Below are 17,005 nucleotides of genomic sequence, written 5' to 3' on the forward strand. Positions count from 1 at the left end.
CCCTATCCATTTACTTCCATTAAATACAAGGGATATATACCGTCATAAATCTGTGAAAAGTCTTAAAGTATTTACTGTTATTGGTACTACTGCTAACAACAGTTGATCCCCATTCAAATCAAATGCGTTAGCTGATGTAATTGCGGATAGCATCTGCAGGTTCCATAATTATTTCTAACCGTATACGCAACGGCGTATTTGAACGGAGCACTGTTTCCGTGCAGACGGAGGGCATCCCGTGTGACCTTAGGTCGGCCGATACCGTTCGAGGCCACCAGATTCCTTGCAGCGTCTGCAGTCTCTAGCATATACACAGCTTCATTGCTTCGCGAATCATTGTTTCCAAGATGATCGTAGCGCAACTTCTGACAGCACTCCTGGTAGATTTAGCAACAGGTAAGATTGCAGTAGTCTCTACATCTATGTCTACATCCATATTCTACAAACCACTGTGAAGTGCATTGCAGAGGGTACTTCCCAATGAGGGATGGGAAGAACCGACCGGTTAAAACCGATACGGGTATTTCAGTTCTGAGTAACCAGTAGTTTTTGGTTTTTCTTTGGTCTCAGTTATAACAGGTGTTTTTGTTTTTTCATAATAAAAGAGTAAAAAATATCAATTGGCCATAGCAGTAGTGCTAAAATGTTTCGTTTTTAAATAAACATTTTTTTTTAAAAACGGGATAATTTTTATTCGTAAAAATTGCATTGGTTTGAAATATTGTGTTATTGTAGAATATGGGTAAAGCGATCAGCTATATTTTAATAACATTGCCTACAGAAGCGAGCGACGGACGCATAATATAAGAACTGGCACTCCATTGCTGAGACAAAGTCCCTGTTGCCGTCTGTCGTTGCTTAAGGTACGCGTGTGCGTGCACTGTGAAAGACTTCCCCGACCTGGTCTATACAGTAGCTTCTCGCTGTCGTTGTCGGACATCCGTTGTACTGCAGAATGGCACCAACCCTCGTGTGGAAATATTTTTACGAAGTGACGTAGCAATGAAGTACAATGCTTCATTTGCTTTAAAAGATTAAAGATTTGTCTACCATTTCTATGAAATAATAAAAGAGGAAGGAAATTAAGAGCCGGCCGAAGTGGCCGTGCGGTTAAAGGCGCTGCAGTCTGGAACCGCAAGACCGCTATGGTCGCAGGTTCGAATCCTGCCTCGGGCATGGATGTTTGTGATGTCCTTAGGTTAGTTAGGTTTAACTAGTTCTAAGTTCTAGGGGACTAATGACCTCAGCAGTTGAGTCCCATAGTGCTCAGAGCCATTTGAACCATTTTTTTGGAAATTAAGATATCGGTAATAAATTAAAAACATAACAACAGTTAATTAATAGTATACAATAAAAATAGAAAGTAGCTGACCTGTTTTCTGTGTCTACATATTGTGCCTTTATCTTCTTGTAGCCCTTGAAAACGGACAAATTGACACGGAAAACAGTTCTTTAACCATAGTTGGCATTCTTTCCCACTGACTATTCGTAGTGCCCAAATAGTGGTATGATCGATTACAACATGATTGAGCAGAGTTTCAAAAACTTGGAATTAATAGGACAATACTCGAGATTTTTTTGTAGTATTCAACCACTTACCACTTTTCGAGAAAAGCAACGAGTAGCGTGTGGACTAATTTTTATTTGCCTATTTAACGTAATATTTTGGTTCAATGTATCTTGCAACTTGGAGAGTGAAATTATTTTTTCAATCTTTGTTCGATTTCCACATTTTTATTACAGGAAATCACAGGAATAAAATACAGAAAATCCCTTACTTAAAAAAACGGTTATTTTGAGCGGTGTTAACAGTCAGGTTAAACTAGTGTGGAAAAAGACGATATAACTGCAATCCAGTAGTTTCAGCGATAATCGCAATCCCCACTTCACATCATAGGAGTCTGTAAAGGAGGAGGAGGAGTGGGGGGGGGGGGGGGGGCTGAGGAGTAACAGGGTCACTTTGCCTCCTCCTGGAATGATGTGTGGTAGCTTTCTATTAATTTCGGAATTCTCTCGCATTTCTAGACGTAATTGTGTCTGACTCTATTCGGCCGCATGCAGGGTATAATACAGTCGCTTTAGTAAATACTAAGCTTTTTGTGTGACTTTCCAGAACATTGCCGATATAGAGTATTCAGTCGTTTCTCCGGCAGTTCCTTGTACAGTCTTTAATGAGCTACACAAAGGGACAGTTTAAACAACTGCTGGACGAGCAATATTTCAAAGCAGTTGGTCAAGAACAGTTGGAGATACCCGATTTTGATCAAACGAACATTTACATTTTTATTTATATAGACGTGCAGACACTCATAAACAGTTGTAAATAAATTACGTACAAAAACATGTCCTTCCAATGGGATTCCCAACATAAGGGACGTTGGCAAACATACTCATAATAAAAAGATCTATATCTTATTTTTTATTGCAACAACTGTGTATTGGTTTTAGTATAAAGAATAATAAAGAAGAGACTATTTGTTCGTCATAAATGATTAATACTACATCAGTAAGTAATTAGAAATAAAAGAAAAAAGGCTATAATTAAGAGATGAGAAAATAGCTCTTCCCAGGAATTTTGTTTTTATTACAATTCTATTTTGCTTTCAGCGGATTGATTAATCATTGAAATCAGGTTTAGCAACTATGTCGAATTCTGTCAACAAGATTTTGACAGCCTGCTTATTCTCATATTCAACTTTAAGTAGTTGTATCATCGACTTTAATTTGCTGAAACTGTGAGTTTACAATGTGCGACAGTAACTGGTACTGTTTTAAACATCCTCAACGCTATTTCACTGTTTTATGAGCATATCTTAACTCATACTCAAACCTTCAAAGTATCCAAATGGAAAACTGTGTCAATGCTTCTCACTAGTTGTTTCACCTAGTACTTGAAAGCAGCTATTTCCGTTAAGTAGCTCCGCTACATCACTATCAATGCTACATGCGGTACCAAAAATTGTTGCACTTTTCTCAAGATAAGACACAGCTTTCATTTAAGGCGTTTCCTAATATTCTATCAATTAGTTTCAAGCATTCTACCTCGAACAGTCTCATTTCTGTCCTCGGTCTGCAGAAGTCGGAAGTTTTCTGTAGAATGTCATATTTATTTCAGTGCCCGCCTGCCGATCTTTGAGATCCTGCAGTACCGTAGAGAAGTAATAGCAACAGCTTGTTGGAAACAAGTGAGTTGTGTAGGTGGCAGTTGTGTGAAGCAAGCATACCGTTGCCAAATGAACCATGTTAGCGACAGACATCTGTTCGGTATCGATCGTTTCTTTATTATGCTACTTGAACGAAATTACACTCCGTTAACAGTGTGCGTTCACAGCCGTAGGCCGAGGAAAAATATTTTTCTTGTATGGGGCGAAGATACGAGGTGCTATCCAAAATTTTCACGACTGGTGCTGCCATCTGTTGAAATCCTTACCTTTTGACTAATGGTCACCATCTCCCTCGAAGTTGTTCCCATCCGCACGTACACACCGGTCCCAGCGCTTCTGCCACTGGTCAAACGTTTTCTGGAAGTCCTGTTCTTTGAGAGTGTTTATCACCGCCAGCGATGCCTCTCTAGAGTTTCGAGCCGACGGCCTTTCAACTCGAGTTTCAGTTTTGGGAATAGCGCGAAGTCGCAAGGTGCCAAATTTGGCGCGTAAAGTGCGTGGGGTACAACCGCCATGTTGTTTTTTGCCAGAAAGGTCCCGGCGAGCAAGGACGTGCACAGGGCGCGTTGTGATGCAGCAGCCAGTTCCCTTGACTCCAAACTTCGGGCCGTCGCAAAACGTCACAGTAGTACCCGGAATTCACTGTTTGGTTGGGTGGGACGAATGCTTTGTGCCAAATTCCCTTGGTATGAAAATGATGACCATGCTCTCTTCACTTTGCTCTTCACCTGTCTCGCTTTTTTGGGTCTTGGAGAGCCCGGGCTCTTCCACTGGGACAATTGTTGCTCTGCCGCCTGTGATAACCCGTGATAAGAAGGTTGGATCATCAGACGCGGTCTGACGAAGGTCCGTGCACACTTCAACATGCTGTGCCTTCTGATCGGCAGTCAAGATCCTTGGCACAAATTTTGCAGCGACACGATGCATGCCCAATTCATCAGTCAATATTCGTTGAATGTCCCATAGCCAATACCCACTTCATCCACAAGGTCTTGAATGGTTCGATGTAGATCCGCACGAACCAATTGTGAAGTTTGGTAATGGGCCTTCCAGTGTGAGCATCATCTTCGACGTCTGTGCGGCAGGCCCTGAACGGAGAATGCCACTCAAACACACGCGTATGGCTCATGCTCTGTCCCCCAAATCATTGCAAGGGTCTCCGTAGCACTTTTCCGAGATTCGCACAGAATTTGATACACACATGCTGTTCTGTTCGCGGATCCATCGTAAAATCTGGTTTCTGTACAAATTGTAAATAGCCTTTCGGTCCCTGTATTTTACCCCTGCCACCTTTAGAATGTGAAAGAGAGTATTCCAGTCAACATTGTCAAAAGCTTTCTCTAAGTCTACAAATGCTAGAAACGTAGGTTTGCCTTTTCTTAATCTTTCTTCTGTGATAAGTCGTAAGGTTAGTATTGCCTCACGTGTTCCAACATTTCTATGGAATCCAAACTGATCTTCCCCGAGGTCCGCTTCTACCAGTTTTTCCATTCGTCTGTAAGGAATTCGCGTTAGTATTTTGCAGCTGTGACTTATTAAACTGATAGTTCGGTAATTTTCACGTCTGTCAACACCTGCTTTCTTTGGGATTGGAATTATTATATTCTTAGTGAAGTCTGAGGGTATTTCACCTGTCTCATACATCTTGCTCACCAGATGGTAGAGTTTTGTCATGACTGGCTCTCCCTAGGCCATCAGTAGTTCTAATGGAATGTTGTCTACTCCCGGGGCCTTGTTTCGACTCAGGTCTTTCAGTGCTCTGTCAAACTCTTCACACAGTATCGTATCTCCCATTTCATCTTCATCTACATCCTCTTCCATTTCCATAACATTGTCCTCAAGTACATCGCCCTTGTATAAACCCTCTATATACTCCTTGCACCTTTCTGCCTTCCCTTCTTTGCTTAGAACTGGGTTGCCATCTGAGCTCTTGATATTCATACAAGTGGTTCTCTTCTCTCCAAGGTCTCTTTAATTTTCCTGTAGGCAGTATCTATCTTACCCCTAGTGAGACAAGCCTCTACATCCTTACATTTGTCCTCTAGCCATCCCTGCTTAGCCATTTTGCACTTCCTGTCGATCTCATTTTTGAGACGTTTGTATTCCTTTTTGCCTGCTTCATTTACTGCATTTTTATATTTTCTCCTTTCATCAATTAAATTCAATATTTCTTCTGTTACCCAAGGATTTCTATTAGCCCTCGTCTTTTTACCTACTTGATCGTCTGCTGCTTTTACTACTTCATCCCTCAGAGCTACCCATTCTTCTACAGAACGTAAATAACTGCAACATGCATAACGGTAGACAAAAATGTTCTTCGTTTTTTCCAACTTAACGCATTTGCATACACATTCCAACAACTGGTTAATGTGCTCAGTGTGGGGTGTGACGCCCTCTGGCAGCAATACCGGCCTGACAGCGACGGGGTATGCTGTGAATGATGTCATCAGTCTCACGTTGAGGCAATAACGGTCTTTTTTTCTGGAGAGCTGCTCGCAGCCTTGGAGAGGAGTTGGTGAAAGCTGTCGCGATGCAAGCCGTCTCTCTAGTGCATCCTAGACATGCTCTATGGGATTCCAATCGGGAGAGCGAGCAGCCCACGCCATGCAGGCAATATCTTCCGTTTCCAAGAAAACATCAACTCTATGAGGTAGAGCATTATCGTCCATCAATACAAAGTCTGGGCCCACAGCACCTCACAACAACCGCAAATGAGGCCCCAAGATCTCGTCACGATGCCTTGCCAATTCACCCATGCCATCTCATGAAGAATGGCTCGCGTGGTGAACATAATCGCTGACCACATCATTAGGGATCCTCCTCGATATTGGTCTCTCTCGACGATGTTTGGGTCACGAAATCGTGTTCCACATTCGCTTCAGACGCGAATCCATCGAGAATCAATCTCCAGACTAAATCTGTGAAGAGAACATTAACCCAGTGTTCGACCACCCAGGTAGCATGTCGATGACCCCACTCTAGACATTCACTTCTGTGAAGATACGTCAGAGGTAGACATACAGCAGGTCTCCAACAATAAAGGCTACCCTACCGAAGCCTTCTGCATATCGTTTGCCTCGATACAACACGTCCACTGGATGCTGCGATTCCACATGCCAGTTGTCATGCAATACAAATGCGGTACAACCAAATAACGGTCCTCTCTTCTGAAGTCACTCGTGGTCGGTTCCGCCCCGGCCTTTGGGATACAGTTTCTGTCTCTATACACTGTCGCCACATCGGAGAAACAACAGAACGATTCACACTAAGGCATCGGGCGACATCAGTTTATGACTGTCCTGCTTTCTTTCTTTCGCTGGCCGTCCACCGCGGAGAGTCTGGCAGACATCTTCTCTGTGCCATACTGCACTTTCTGTGAGTGTGCACACAGCGGTTGTGGATGTGAGGCTACCTGGCAAACTCTACCTCGTTTCATATGTGCCCTGTCGTCATCACTGGAATGGTTGTCCGTTGATTGGAATGCTATCTTCCGTGAAGAACACGATCGTGCGGACATCTGGTTGACAGTTTGTATGATAATCCGTGAATTAGTCACAGAACGTGGAAATAGCGGTTTGTTGCTTTAATTTTGGACACCAGTGCAGTACAGAAGGTAGGAGAACCGATGTACCTCTTTTGGTTACCTGTGAAATCGTCCTTTTTTCTGATCAGGTGTAGCTGCTAAGAGACAGTGGGGTTGCCTAAATACCTGACGTGCCTCTTACGTCAACTTCGCCCTGCTATTCCTTTTGCAGTAGTCAAACCTACAGTAATTGTCTTTACAGTGTCTTACCCGAAAAGGTGTGTCACAGGACAATCTATAAATATTAGAGGAGCTCATTTCATTACCCACTAGCAGAGCAGAAACTGGAAAGAAGCAGTTAAAACTATAGGATACTACCGACACAGGTGCGCATGTAACAACGCTGTTCAGTCTATAAAGGATTTGCGTAACTAGTTTTTAAGTTGCTGGTAGTCCTCTGTAACAAGGAAGGTAAATTTCTGGGAACATTTTACACATGGAGTTACATTTTTGCCGGCCGCAGTGGCCGTGCGGCTCTAGGCGCTACAGTCTGGAGCCGAGCGACCGCTACAGTCGCAGGTTCGAATTCTGCCTCGGGCATGGATGTGTGTGATGTCCTTAGGTTAGTTAGGTTTAATTAGTTCTAAGTTCTAGGCGACTGTTGACCTCTGTAGTTAAGTCGCATAGTGCTCAGAGCCATTTTGAACCAAGTTACATTTGTCTCTATTATTTCGGTGCATATAGAAACTGAAATCTACTGGTGTATAAGTTCGTAGCGTTTTTCCATAAGTTTAATAAAGACCATGGGTTCACATAACAGAGAATTTAGTCGTCAATAATATATTCTGTTTCACTATTTGCAACAGTCTGGCAACGCTAGGGTAGCTTTTTGATTCCGCGACTGGAGTAATAACGTTGTTTTGAGGCGAAAAATTCGTCGAGCCATGTTCGGAGAGCATTTTCATCTGGAAAAGAAGTTCCTTGAAGGCAGTTTGATATAGAGCGGAAAAGGTGAAAATCTCAGGGCGCAAGACCAGATGAATGAGGTGGATGAGGAATGACTTCCCAACCCAACTCTTATATGGTGTTTTTTCATCAGTCTAGCACAATTCTGGCAGGCGTTATCGTGGAGTAGCAGCACTTCACGCAGTCATCCTGGTCGTTGTTCTTGCATTGCGTCTGCAAAACGTCTTAGTGGTTGACAATTAATATCAGCAGTCATGATCACACCTTGGGAAGGCAATTCGTAATACATCACACCATTTTTGTTCCACCAGATGCATAAGATCATCTTTTGTGGGTGCATGCAGGTCTTTGTACATGGAGTTGCTGATTTGTTTGGGCTCAACCATTCCTTTCCTTGTGTAAGCTTAAAGAAACCGTTTCTCGTAACCAGAAACGATTCAGGATGAGAATGGTGAGTGTTGTTCACGAGCAAGAGGAGATGCACATATGGCTACCCACTGATTTTTGTGATTTTGGCTTAGAGCATGCGGTACCTATCCAACCGATTTTTGGAACTTCCCCGTTGCATGCAAGCAGTCAGAGCAAACCTGACTAAGAAAAAGGTTGTGAGAGAGGACCAGGCAGATAAAGCAGGCAGTTGAGCAGCTAAAATTTGCAACGTTTCCTCCACAGTAGTCCACTCTGGTGTCGAAAACGACATGATTAAGACTCTATCGATGACACAAAAAACAAATGACAAGAGAAGAAATAGAATGTCAAAGAGAACCCTGTAACACTTCTTGTTATTACGTAATCTTTTCACTTGAATGGCTGCTCGTGCATACTAGTTTATGTATTTAACAAAAATCAACCTACCCCTTGCTTATAACAAGCTATATTTTCTGGCACAAACAAACATACATTTTTTAAAGTTCTCAGAACACTGTCTGGCTTTCCATTCCTCATTCTGCACATACAAATACAATTAGACACCTGACATTTGTGAAATTTTTTCTGACTAAAAAAATACATTGCGTCAAAGAACACACAAGAAAATACTAATACCTACAACAAGCACTCAAACGCATTACAACATAGAGGCTCTCAGTTTTTAGTATAAATCAACAGTCATCCCTACTTTGAACACTAATGTGCCTCCGGCCACTGCGTCGGCACGTACTACATGTTGCAGACACTGACTGAGTACAAGGCCATAAATAGTCTCCTATAGTGTTACACTTGAACTGAGACAAATCCGCAGGTCCAGCTGCTTTCAGAGACTTCACTTGCAGATTCCTATGGCAGTTAATTCTCGCTAACATGTTCGTGCAAAGGAAGGAAAAGGAAAAAAAAAAAACAACCGTGTTCATTCACCAAACTCGTACCTCTGAAACTGCAATCCAGAACTGGCTATGACGTCACAGCTGTAGCATCCTCTCGACGAATACCAGCCAGTGGTCACTAAAAAATTTCTGACACCAGATTGTGGGGGTGACAGAAACCAATTCATCCCCAGACAGCAGTTGTTGGTATCGCTGCGACCATTTCTGGCGCCAAAATGTAGTCGTTGGCAGTAGCCCGTCAAGCACTCGCACAAGGGCAGTGCTGGACGGCGAGCGGCAAAAAGCAACCACCAGATCAGGCGGCTTTCAACTGTGGGCACGTGTGACGACAACGATTGCGTGCGTCCACCCTGGGCAGTGGTACTGTTATTCTAAAGCGCGACAGTTAGGGGCTTGTGGTCAGTCAAAATCACGAAATGATGGGTTTCTACAGGTGGGTGGAAGTATTTAACTGCCTTGAAGACGGCAATCAACACACGGTCATAAGCACACCAGGCACTTTGCGACTCTGATAGCTTCCGCGAGTAGAAATCAAATGGCTACGAGCTACTGCCAACGTGTTGTTGAAACACTGCGCCTGTTGCTGTTTGGCTGCTGTCCATGACCACGAGCAGTTCAGCACTGTGCACAGGGTGAGCAAGCAGCAGCGCTTCTGTCAGACTCTGCTCAGCAAAACTTCTCTCCATTGTGCCCATCCAGATAATGGAAGTCCTTCCCTTAGAGATAGGGCTGTGTAGCGCCACAGTCAAGGGTTCAGCACTATGGAGGCTTTGGGTATATGGCGTCGATAAAAATTTTTCATACCAAGATAGCGACGTAAGTCTTTGCATGTCTGCGATCGCGGCATGTTCAAGACCGTCTGTACCTTGTTTGGTAGTGCCGTAGATCTGCTAGGGTTGATTAAGTACCCTAGAAACTCAATTTTAGTGACTCTGAATTTACTTTTCGAGGGGTTAATGACGATGATGGCCTCGCTCAGGCGCCGAAAGACGGTCTTTAGATGTCGGCGGTGGATTTCAGGCGATTTGAAATTGACCGGAATGTCGTCAAGATACGTGCAACACCAGGTCTGAACAGCATTCCAAAGGCCAAAAGTCATGTACATGCTATCGAAAAGCCCAAAGGTCGTGATAATTGCCGTTTTATGAATGTCTTCAGGTGCCACAGTAATCTGCATGTACGTCTTCACACAGCCAATTTTGATAAATACAAATAAGTCCACCAAGTCGTGGTTAAATACTGCAGGTATGGTACCAGATATCAGTCTGGCACTGTTCGCGCATTTAAAGCACAATAGTCTTCACATCCCTCCATGAACTATGGGCCTTGCCATTGACGGGGAGGCTTGCATGCCTCAGCGATAGAGATAGCCATACCATAGGTGCAACCACAATGGAGAAGTATCTGTTGAGGGGCCAGTCAAATGTGTGGTTCCTGAAGAGGGACAGCAGCCTTTTCAGTAGTTGCAGGGGCAACGGTCTGGATGACTGACTGATCTAGCCTTGTAACATCAAGCAAAACGGCCTTGCCTATGCTGGCCCTGTGAACAGCTGAAAGCGAGGGGAAACTGCAGCCGTAATTTTTCCTGAGAGCATGCAGCTCTACTCTATGGTTAAATAATGATGACATCCTCTTGGGTGAAATATTCCAGAGGTAAAATAGTCCCCACTCGGATCTCCAGCTGGGGACTACCCAAGAGGACATCGTTATCAGGAGAAATAAAACTGACATTCTGTGGATTGGAGTGTGGAATGTCAGATCCCTTAATTGGGCATTTAGGTTAGAAAGTTAAAAAAGGGAAATGGATAGGTTTAAGCTAGATATAGTGGGAATTAGTGAAGTTCTGTGGTAGGAGGAACAGGATTTCTGGTCAGATAAATATAGGATATAAATACAAAATCAAACAGGGGTAATGCAAGAGTGCGTGTAATAATGAATTAAAAAAGGAACGTGGATAAGCTGCTATCAACAGCATACTGAACGCGTGATTGTATCCACGATAAATATGAAGCCCACATCCACCAGAGAAGTACAAATTTATATGCCAACTAGCTGCGAAGATGAGGAGGAGATGTGTGATGAGATAAAAGAAATTATTCAGATAGTTAAGGGAGGTGAAAATTTAATAGTCATAGTGGACTGGAATTCGATAGTAGGAAAAGGAAAAGAAGGGAAAGTAGTAGGGGAATATGGACTGGAGAACGGACTGAAAGAGGAAGCTGCCTGGTAGAATTTTGCACAGAGCGTAATTTAATCATAGTTAATACTTGGTTTCAGAACCACAAAAGAAAGTTGCATAGGTGGAAGAGACCTGCAGGCACCGGAAGGTTTCAGATTGATCAAGTTATTGTAAGACAGATTTTGGAACCAAATTTTAAATTGTAAAACATTTCCAGGGGCAGATGTGGACTTTGACAACCATTTATTGGTTATGAACTGTAGATTAAAACTAAAGAAACAGGAATTCAAGGAGAGGAGACTTGGATAAACTGAAAGAACCAGAGATTTTAGAGAGTTTCAGAGGGAGCATTAGGAAACGACTGACAAGAACAGAGGAAAGGAATACAGTAGAAGAAGAATGGGTAGCTATGAGAGATGAAATAGTGAAGGCAGCAGAGGATTAAGTAGGTAAAGAGATCAGGGCACGTAGAAATCTTTGGGTGACGCAAGAGATATTGAATTTGATCGATGAAAGGAGAGAATATAAAAATGCCATGAAGGAAACAGCAAAAGGGAATACAAATGTCTAAAAAATGAGATCGACGGAAGTGTAAAATGGCTAAGCAAGAATGGCTACAGGGCAAAGCAAGGATGTAGAAGCATATATCATTAGGGGTAAGATAGATGCTGCCTACAGGAAAATTAAAGAGACCTTTGGAGAAAAGAAAACCACCTCTATGAATATCAAGAGCTCAGCTGGAAAACCAGTCCTATGGAAAGAAGGGAAAGCAGAAAGGTGGAAGGAGTATTTAGAGAGTCTGTACAAGGAAGATGTACTTGAGGGCAATATTATGGAATTGGAAGAGGACTGTATTGTTTCAACCTGCATTCTGGCGCACTCTCCATTGTTGCAAGATGTATCCAAGATGGCGGCGATGACATCTTACAAGATGGCGGCGTGTAGATTTGGCAACAGTGTATGATGCCATCCAAGATAGCGAATTTTGGCGGGTAGATAGGTCAATTGGGCTCCTCCGGAAAAATGGCTGTAAGTTCAAATTCCCATAGTATAATGCATCACACCATGGTTGTCTCTGCTAACCTCCTCCTATTCTGTTGAGGAGTTCCTCGAAAAATGAAGCTGATTCTCATTGTATTGCTGATAGCATTTGCTTAAACTTATGGACTGATTTTCGTTCAGGTTCATGAACATTTATTTTTATCTGTTATTACTTTTATGTTGTAAGTTCATATACTTACATGTTTCATGACCTTGGAGATTTGCTCCTCAATTTGGTCCTATGGAACTTGACATGTAAATAAATAAATAAATAAATAAGTAACCTAAGAAATTCGCGGGAAGATAGGTCACTTGGGCTACCTCCACTAACCTAAATCATGCGACCGCCACATCTTCCTTGGAACTGGTGCCAAGTTTGAATTTTGGTGGGAAGATAGGTCAATTTGGCTATCTCTACTAACCTAAGAAAATGGCGGGAAAGCAAGGACACTTGGGCTACCTCCTCTAACCTAAGTCACCCGACCATCACCTCATCCTAGGAACTGGCGCCAAGTTTGAATTTTGGTGGTAAAGAAAGTTCACTTGGGGTTTCTCTACCAACCCGACTGCCACCTCTTCCTAGAGGTTGGTGGGAAAGGGACTCAGCCTGCACTGGGCTGATGGAGAGAGGACGGATTCTACTCTATTTATTTTGGAACACTTTTTTAGGGATGAAGTATATTTATTACAGTGATACATAACATAGGCTCTGACATGCCACACAGCATACAGACCTGCAAACTACTCCTAAATAACTCATGTATAATGCTCTGCATATGCACCTGTTAATTGTAAACTGTCAAAATAATGCACTGCACAGCCTACAGACCTGCAAACCTCTCGTAAATAATGCAATACATTTATGTCCAGAGACCCAAACAAGTTGTAAGTTGTCAAAATAATAATATATATAAACGACTCTGCAAACATGTTTGCTAATTATCAACTCTCAAAATCATCCACCAGTCTTTATTTAAACAATTGGCGGCAGCACCACCATCCAGTGCGTTTGCCACGAGGTCCAGACTCCAACTGACATAGTACACAGTACCACCACCAGAGGACGTTGTCGTGTTCCGTGTCGTAATCCAAGATGGCAGCCATGACGTCAGCTGATGATGCAGGTACTGTTATCCAAGATGGCGGCAAACAGTGTGTTCACCACGAGGTCTGGACCTAGTACACAGTACCACCACCAGAGATCGCTGTCATCTGTTTCGTGACGGAATCCAAGATAGTGTGGGGGGGGGGGAGGATGGCGGGAAAACGATTCTGCCTGTGCTGGGCATAAGTTTTTATTTTGCAGACAGTGTCTACACCACGAGTTCTAGACTCCAACTGACATAGTACACAATACAGCCACCATAGGGTGATGTCATCCCTTCTGTGAAGTAATCCAAGATGGTGGTATGAAGGGGGAAAACGGTGCGAAAATGACTCACTGGGCTGCTGGAGAAAGTAAGGAAGGAGTGTACTTTATTTATTTTGGAACAATTTATTTAGGGAACGATTTTGAGAGATAGTATATTTATCACACTGATGCAAAACATATGCTTGGGATCACGCCACACAGTCCACAGACCTATAAAATACTCCTAAATAACGCTCTGCAGACACACAAACAACTCCTAACTTACCGAAATAATTTCAGTACAGACCTGCAAACTGCTCCTAAATAATTCTGCACAGTGATGTGTAGACACGCTCAGTACTCGTAAACTGTCCAAATAGCATGCCTAGCACAACCTACAGACCTGGTCGCAAAATAATGCAATCAACACGGACACACACCATCTGCCACCCCCTGTCCACAAGACTGCACAGGAGGCTACCTGCAGCCCCGTGAAGTGATGTGGCTGGCAGCTGTCAAACTACACACAGATGCCCTCAAGCATGAGGTGCTTTCATACTACCTGAGAAATTCCTCTCGAAATACATGTTCACCTAGGCACCATTGTTGACAGGGCAGGAGCGCAGATGCTCCATGGGCGCGCATGCCATCACAGTTGCAAGCCGCCGCTGGATGCAGGTGAAGGTTGTCTCTATTTTTGGGTATACGGTCAATGTGATACTGATGTCACAGAACTCCAAGGTGCGCACACGCAGCACCCATATTCGAGATACATTCGGGCAGCACGTTTCTTTACCATAGATGACAGAGGAGCACTGGGTGCATTGTTCCTAGCGCGACATGAGAGACGCGTCTAACTATGCTTAACTGCCCAGCATGACTGATGCAACGCCAGGAAGTGCGTGCATAGCTACAAACCATCGCAAGCGCATCTAACAAGGTTCTCAATCTTATACTGATGTCACATGACTATGTAAAAAATAAGAACCAAGTCTACCTTGAGGAAATTGTATAGTGTCCCAGAAATAGTTAACGCTCACTTGTATGCACGGAAATTCTTGCCCTAACAGAACCTGTTTACGTAAATAGCGCAGAATAACGCTGAATGCAGTCTGCCCTGCAGACCTAATGCGGTACCCCATCTGTCACATGTTACCCTTCTTGCTTTCAACAGAAACAAACGTCCTCCTCCGCTGTGTAGAGGCTCCTATATCCCAGCACAAAGGATGTGAATAAATCGAGCATTATGATGGGCTCTTATCGAATTTACCTGCCGAATTACTGATGCTGACGGTATCAAAGCACCTTCCGCCTTTTTTTCCTTCTGCAGACGAGATTTTCAGCAGTTATTTTACACAGAACACCATATTGCACTGGCAATTAAATCTTACAAACTATCATACATTTCGTCAAATACAGAAAGAATCTTACTCATTTACACTGAGGACAGGAGCTTGAATATTAGAACGTGAAACCGATCTGCGACCCATAAATATATCACCGTGTACCCTACATAACGTCAAATACGGAAAGACTCCTACTCAATTACACTGCTCTCCCACCAAGGACAGGAGCTTGAATATTAGTGCATGAAACCGATTTTCAACCCAGCAATATATCACTGAGTACCGTGTCAATGTAGTAAACATGCAAATCGTATCCTGCGCCAAACAAAACCATCCCTTTTACATCATTCATACATATATCACGAAGATGGACAGTACCATATATACTCCTCACAGCACTAGATATTTCCCCGCAGCCAATAATCACAAGTCATCCACCCCCAATGCGCGACCAAAGCACCCTCAGTGGACCAAAATCGCTCTCAGAACTGTTCTATAAATTCGGGCTCGTTTCCCCTTGGCACAAACATGTTACTGTTTCTGCTCCGAACCTGACGCTTTTCTACACACATCTCCAGACTCGAGGGTTACAAGAACACATGTATTTTCACATGGTTCGCCATAATATTATACCATTTTCGCGGTACTTCTCGATATCAAGCACTAGGCAGCATCCTACTGATCGCTAGCGCAACATAATTCCCAAGATATAGACTGAAAATTATTTCTCTACAAACCCGAAATTTTAGCTAGGTGGGGCGTGCTGTAAACCACTGACTAACTGGAAACTTGTCACGTCTGTGAAGACATTTACTCGGCAACTCGAAACAAATAGAGGAAACTGATATTTCCACTCTCAAATACCAGTGTCGGGGATGTAGTAGATTCCAAATCATCTCTATAATTAACAGGGTCAACTGAAGTGTTTCTCACGTCTAGAGAACCGACAAACAAGTCTTCCACATGCTAGATGCATACACCACAATCGATCTTCTCGCAACTAAATAAAGGCGCGAAATGTGAAGAAGCAGTCAACTGAACAAATTACATGGGGGTGAAAAACGATCCAGTCCAAACACACTTCCATACTCAATCCACTCAAATTTCCACGCAATCACGGAGGCTATCCAACACTTGCTAAGTATTAGTTCGCTATTCAGTTGTCTAGAGGACGGCAAAGTTAGCTCAGATACATTTCTACACTCCAACAGGCCTCTGCATTCGGACAGCTGCTGCCGTTAATGGGAAACATGAATCACCCCCGCACAGGCCACCGTCGCTGCAGGCCGAGCACGCACAGGTAGAATGCTTATCCTAAGAAATCGGTCACATATGTGTTTTGTCCCTGTACTTACAACTAAATGTTACGATCGCGGTCTCAGTTGAACGACTTTTGACAATGAGTGAAGTATCGGAAATACACTCTGTTGACGGCTGTGACTCTGGAAATAGAAATATCAATACCATACTTGTGACTTGACATACTCTTCCAATGCTATCACAGTACACGTCAGATCCATACCTTCCTTATGACTGGACATAGTCATTTCCTTTGCACATGTCGGAACACAAACACATAATTCATAATCCTGATGGTGAAATGCAAACATATTATGCACCCCCTACTACTAAGTATAGTACTTCATCAATAACTGATCGCTGGCGATACGAAATAATACTGAGAGAAAATCAACCATGGGTGGACATGTCTCATAAGTTTTTCTTGCGAGTGCCACCACTGTGTCCTAGAAAGAGAGATGTAATCGGCCAGATGTTAAAAAAAAAACTCGATCCCAACAACTACTGTGTATTACTGTCACAAGCGGTCATGGTTCTACAGGTGCATACAAGTATCCATGTTAAAAGCTATACTGGCTTTATAAAATGAGGTATGACATTACCTTTGAATGAGGTGGTTTTTCGATCCAAACAATTACTGGGATGGTGATCGCTGGAGTGCATATTATCAGACCAGCACTCCAGTTACTCATAGCCCACGAGGCGACCTCATTATAAAATCGCTGAATTTTGAAAGTGATTCGGCTAAGGGACGTGGTATGTAATCAGTATTTGCGACTCCCTCACACTGCCTCAGCTAGATATTTCTATAGTA

The 17,005-nt window shown here is 43.1% G+C and overlaps 1 protein-coding gene across 1 annotated transcript in view; it reads left to right on the forward strand.

The window, feature by feature from the left end:
* Positions 1-244: 244 nt before the first annotated feature.
* LOC126203095 (lachesin-like) overlaps positions 245-17,005 on the forward strand; it is a 140,833-nt gene continuing 124,072 nt past the window's right edge. Inside the window, exon 1 of the mRNA XM_049937338.1 lies at positions 245-396. Within this exon, the coding sequence (XP_049793295.1) occupies positions 348-396 (49 nt within the window). The 5' untranslated portion in view covers positions 245-347. The remainder of the gene's footprint in view (positions 397-17,005) is intronic.

This window comes from Schistocerca nitens, chromosome 9, assembly GCF_023898315.1.
Source record: "Schistocerca nitens isolate TAMUIC-IGC-003100 chromosome 9, iqSchNite1.1, whole genome shotgun sequence".
Lineage (NCBI taxonomy): Eukaryota > Metazoa > Arthropoda > Insecta > Orthoptera > Acrididae > Schistocerca > Schistocerca nitens.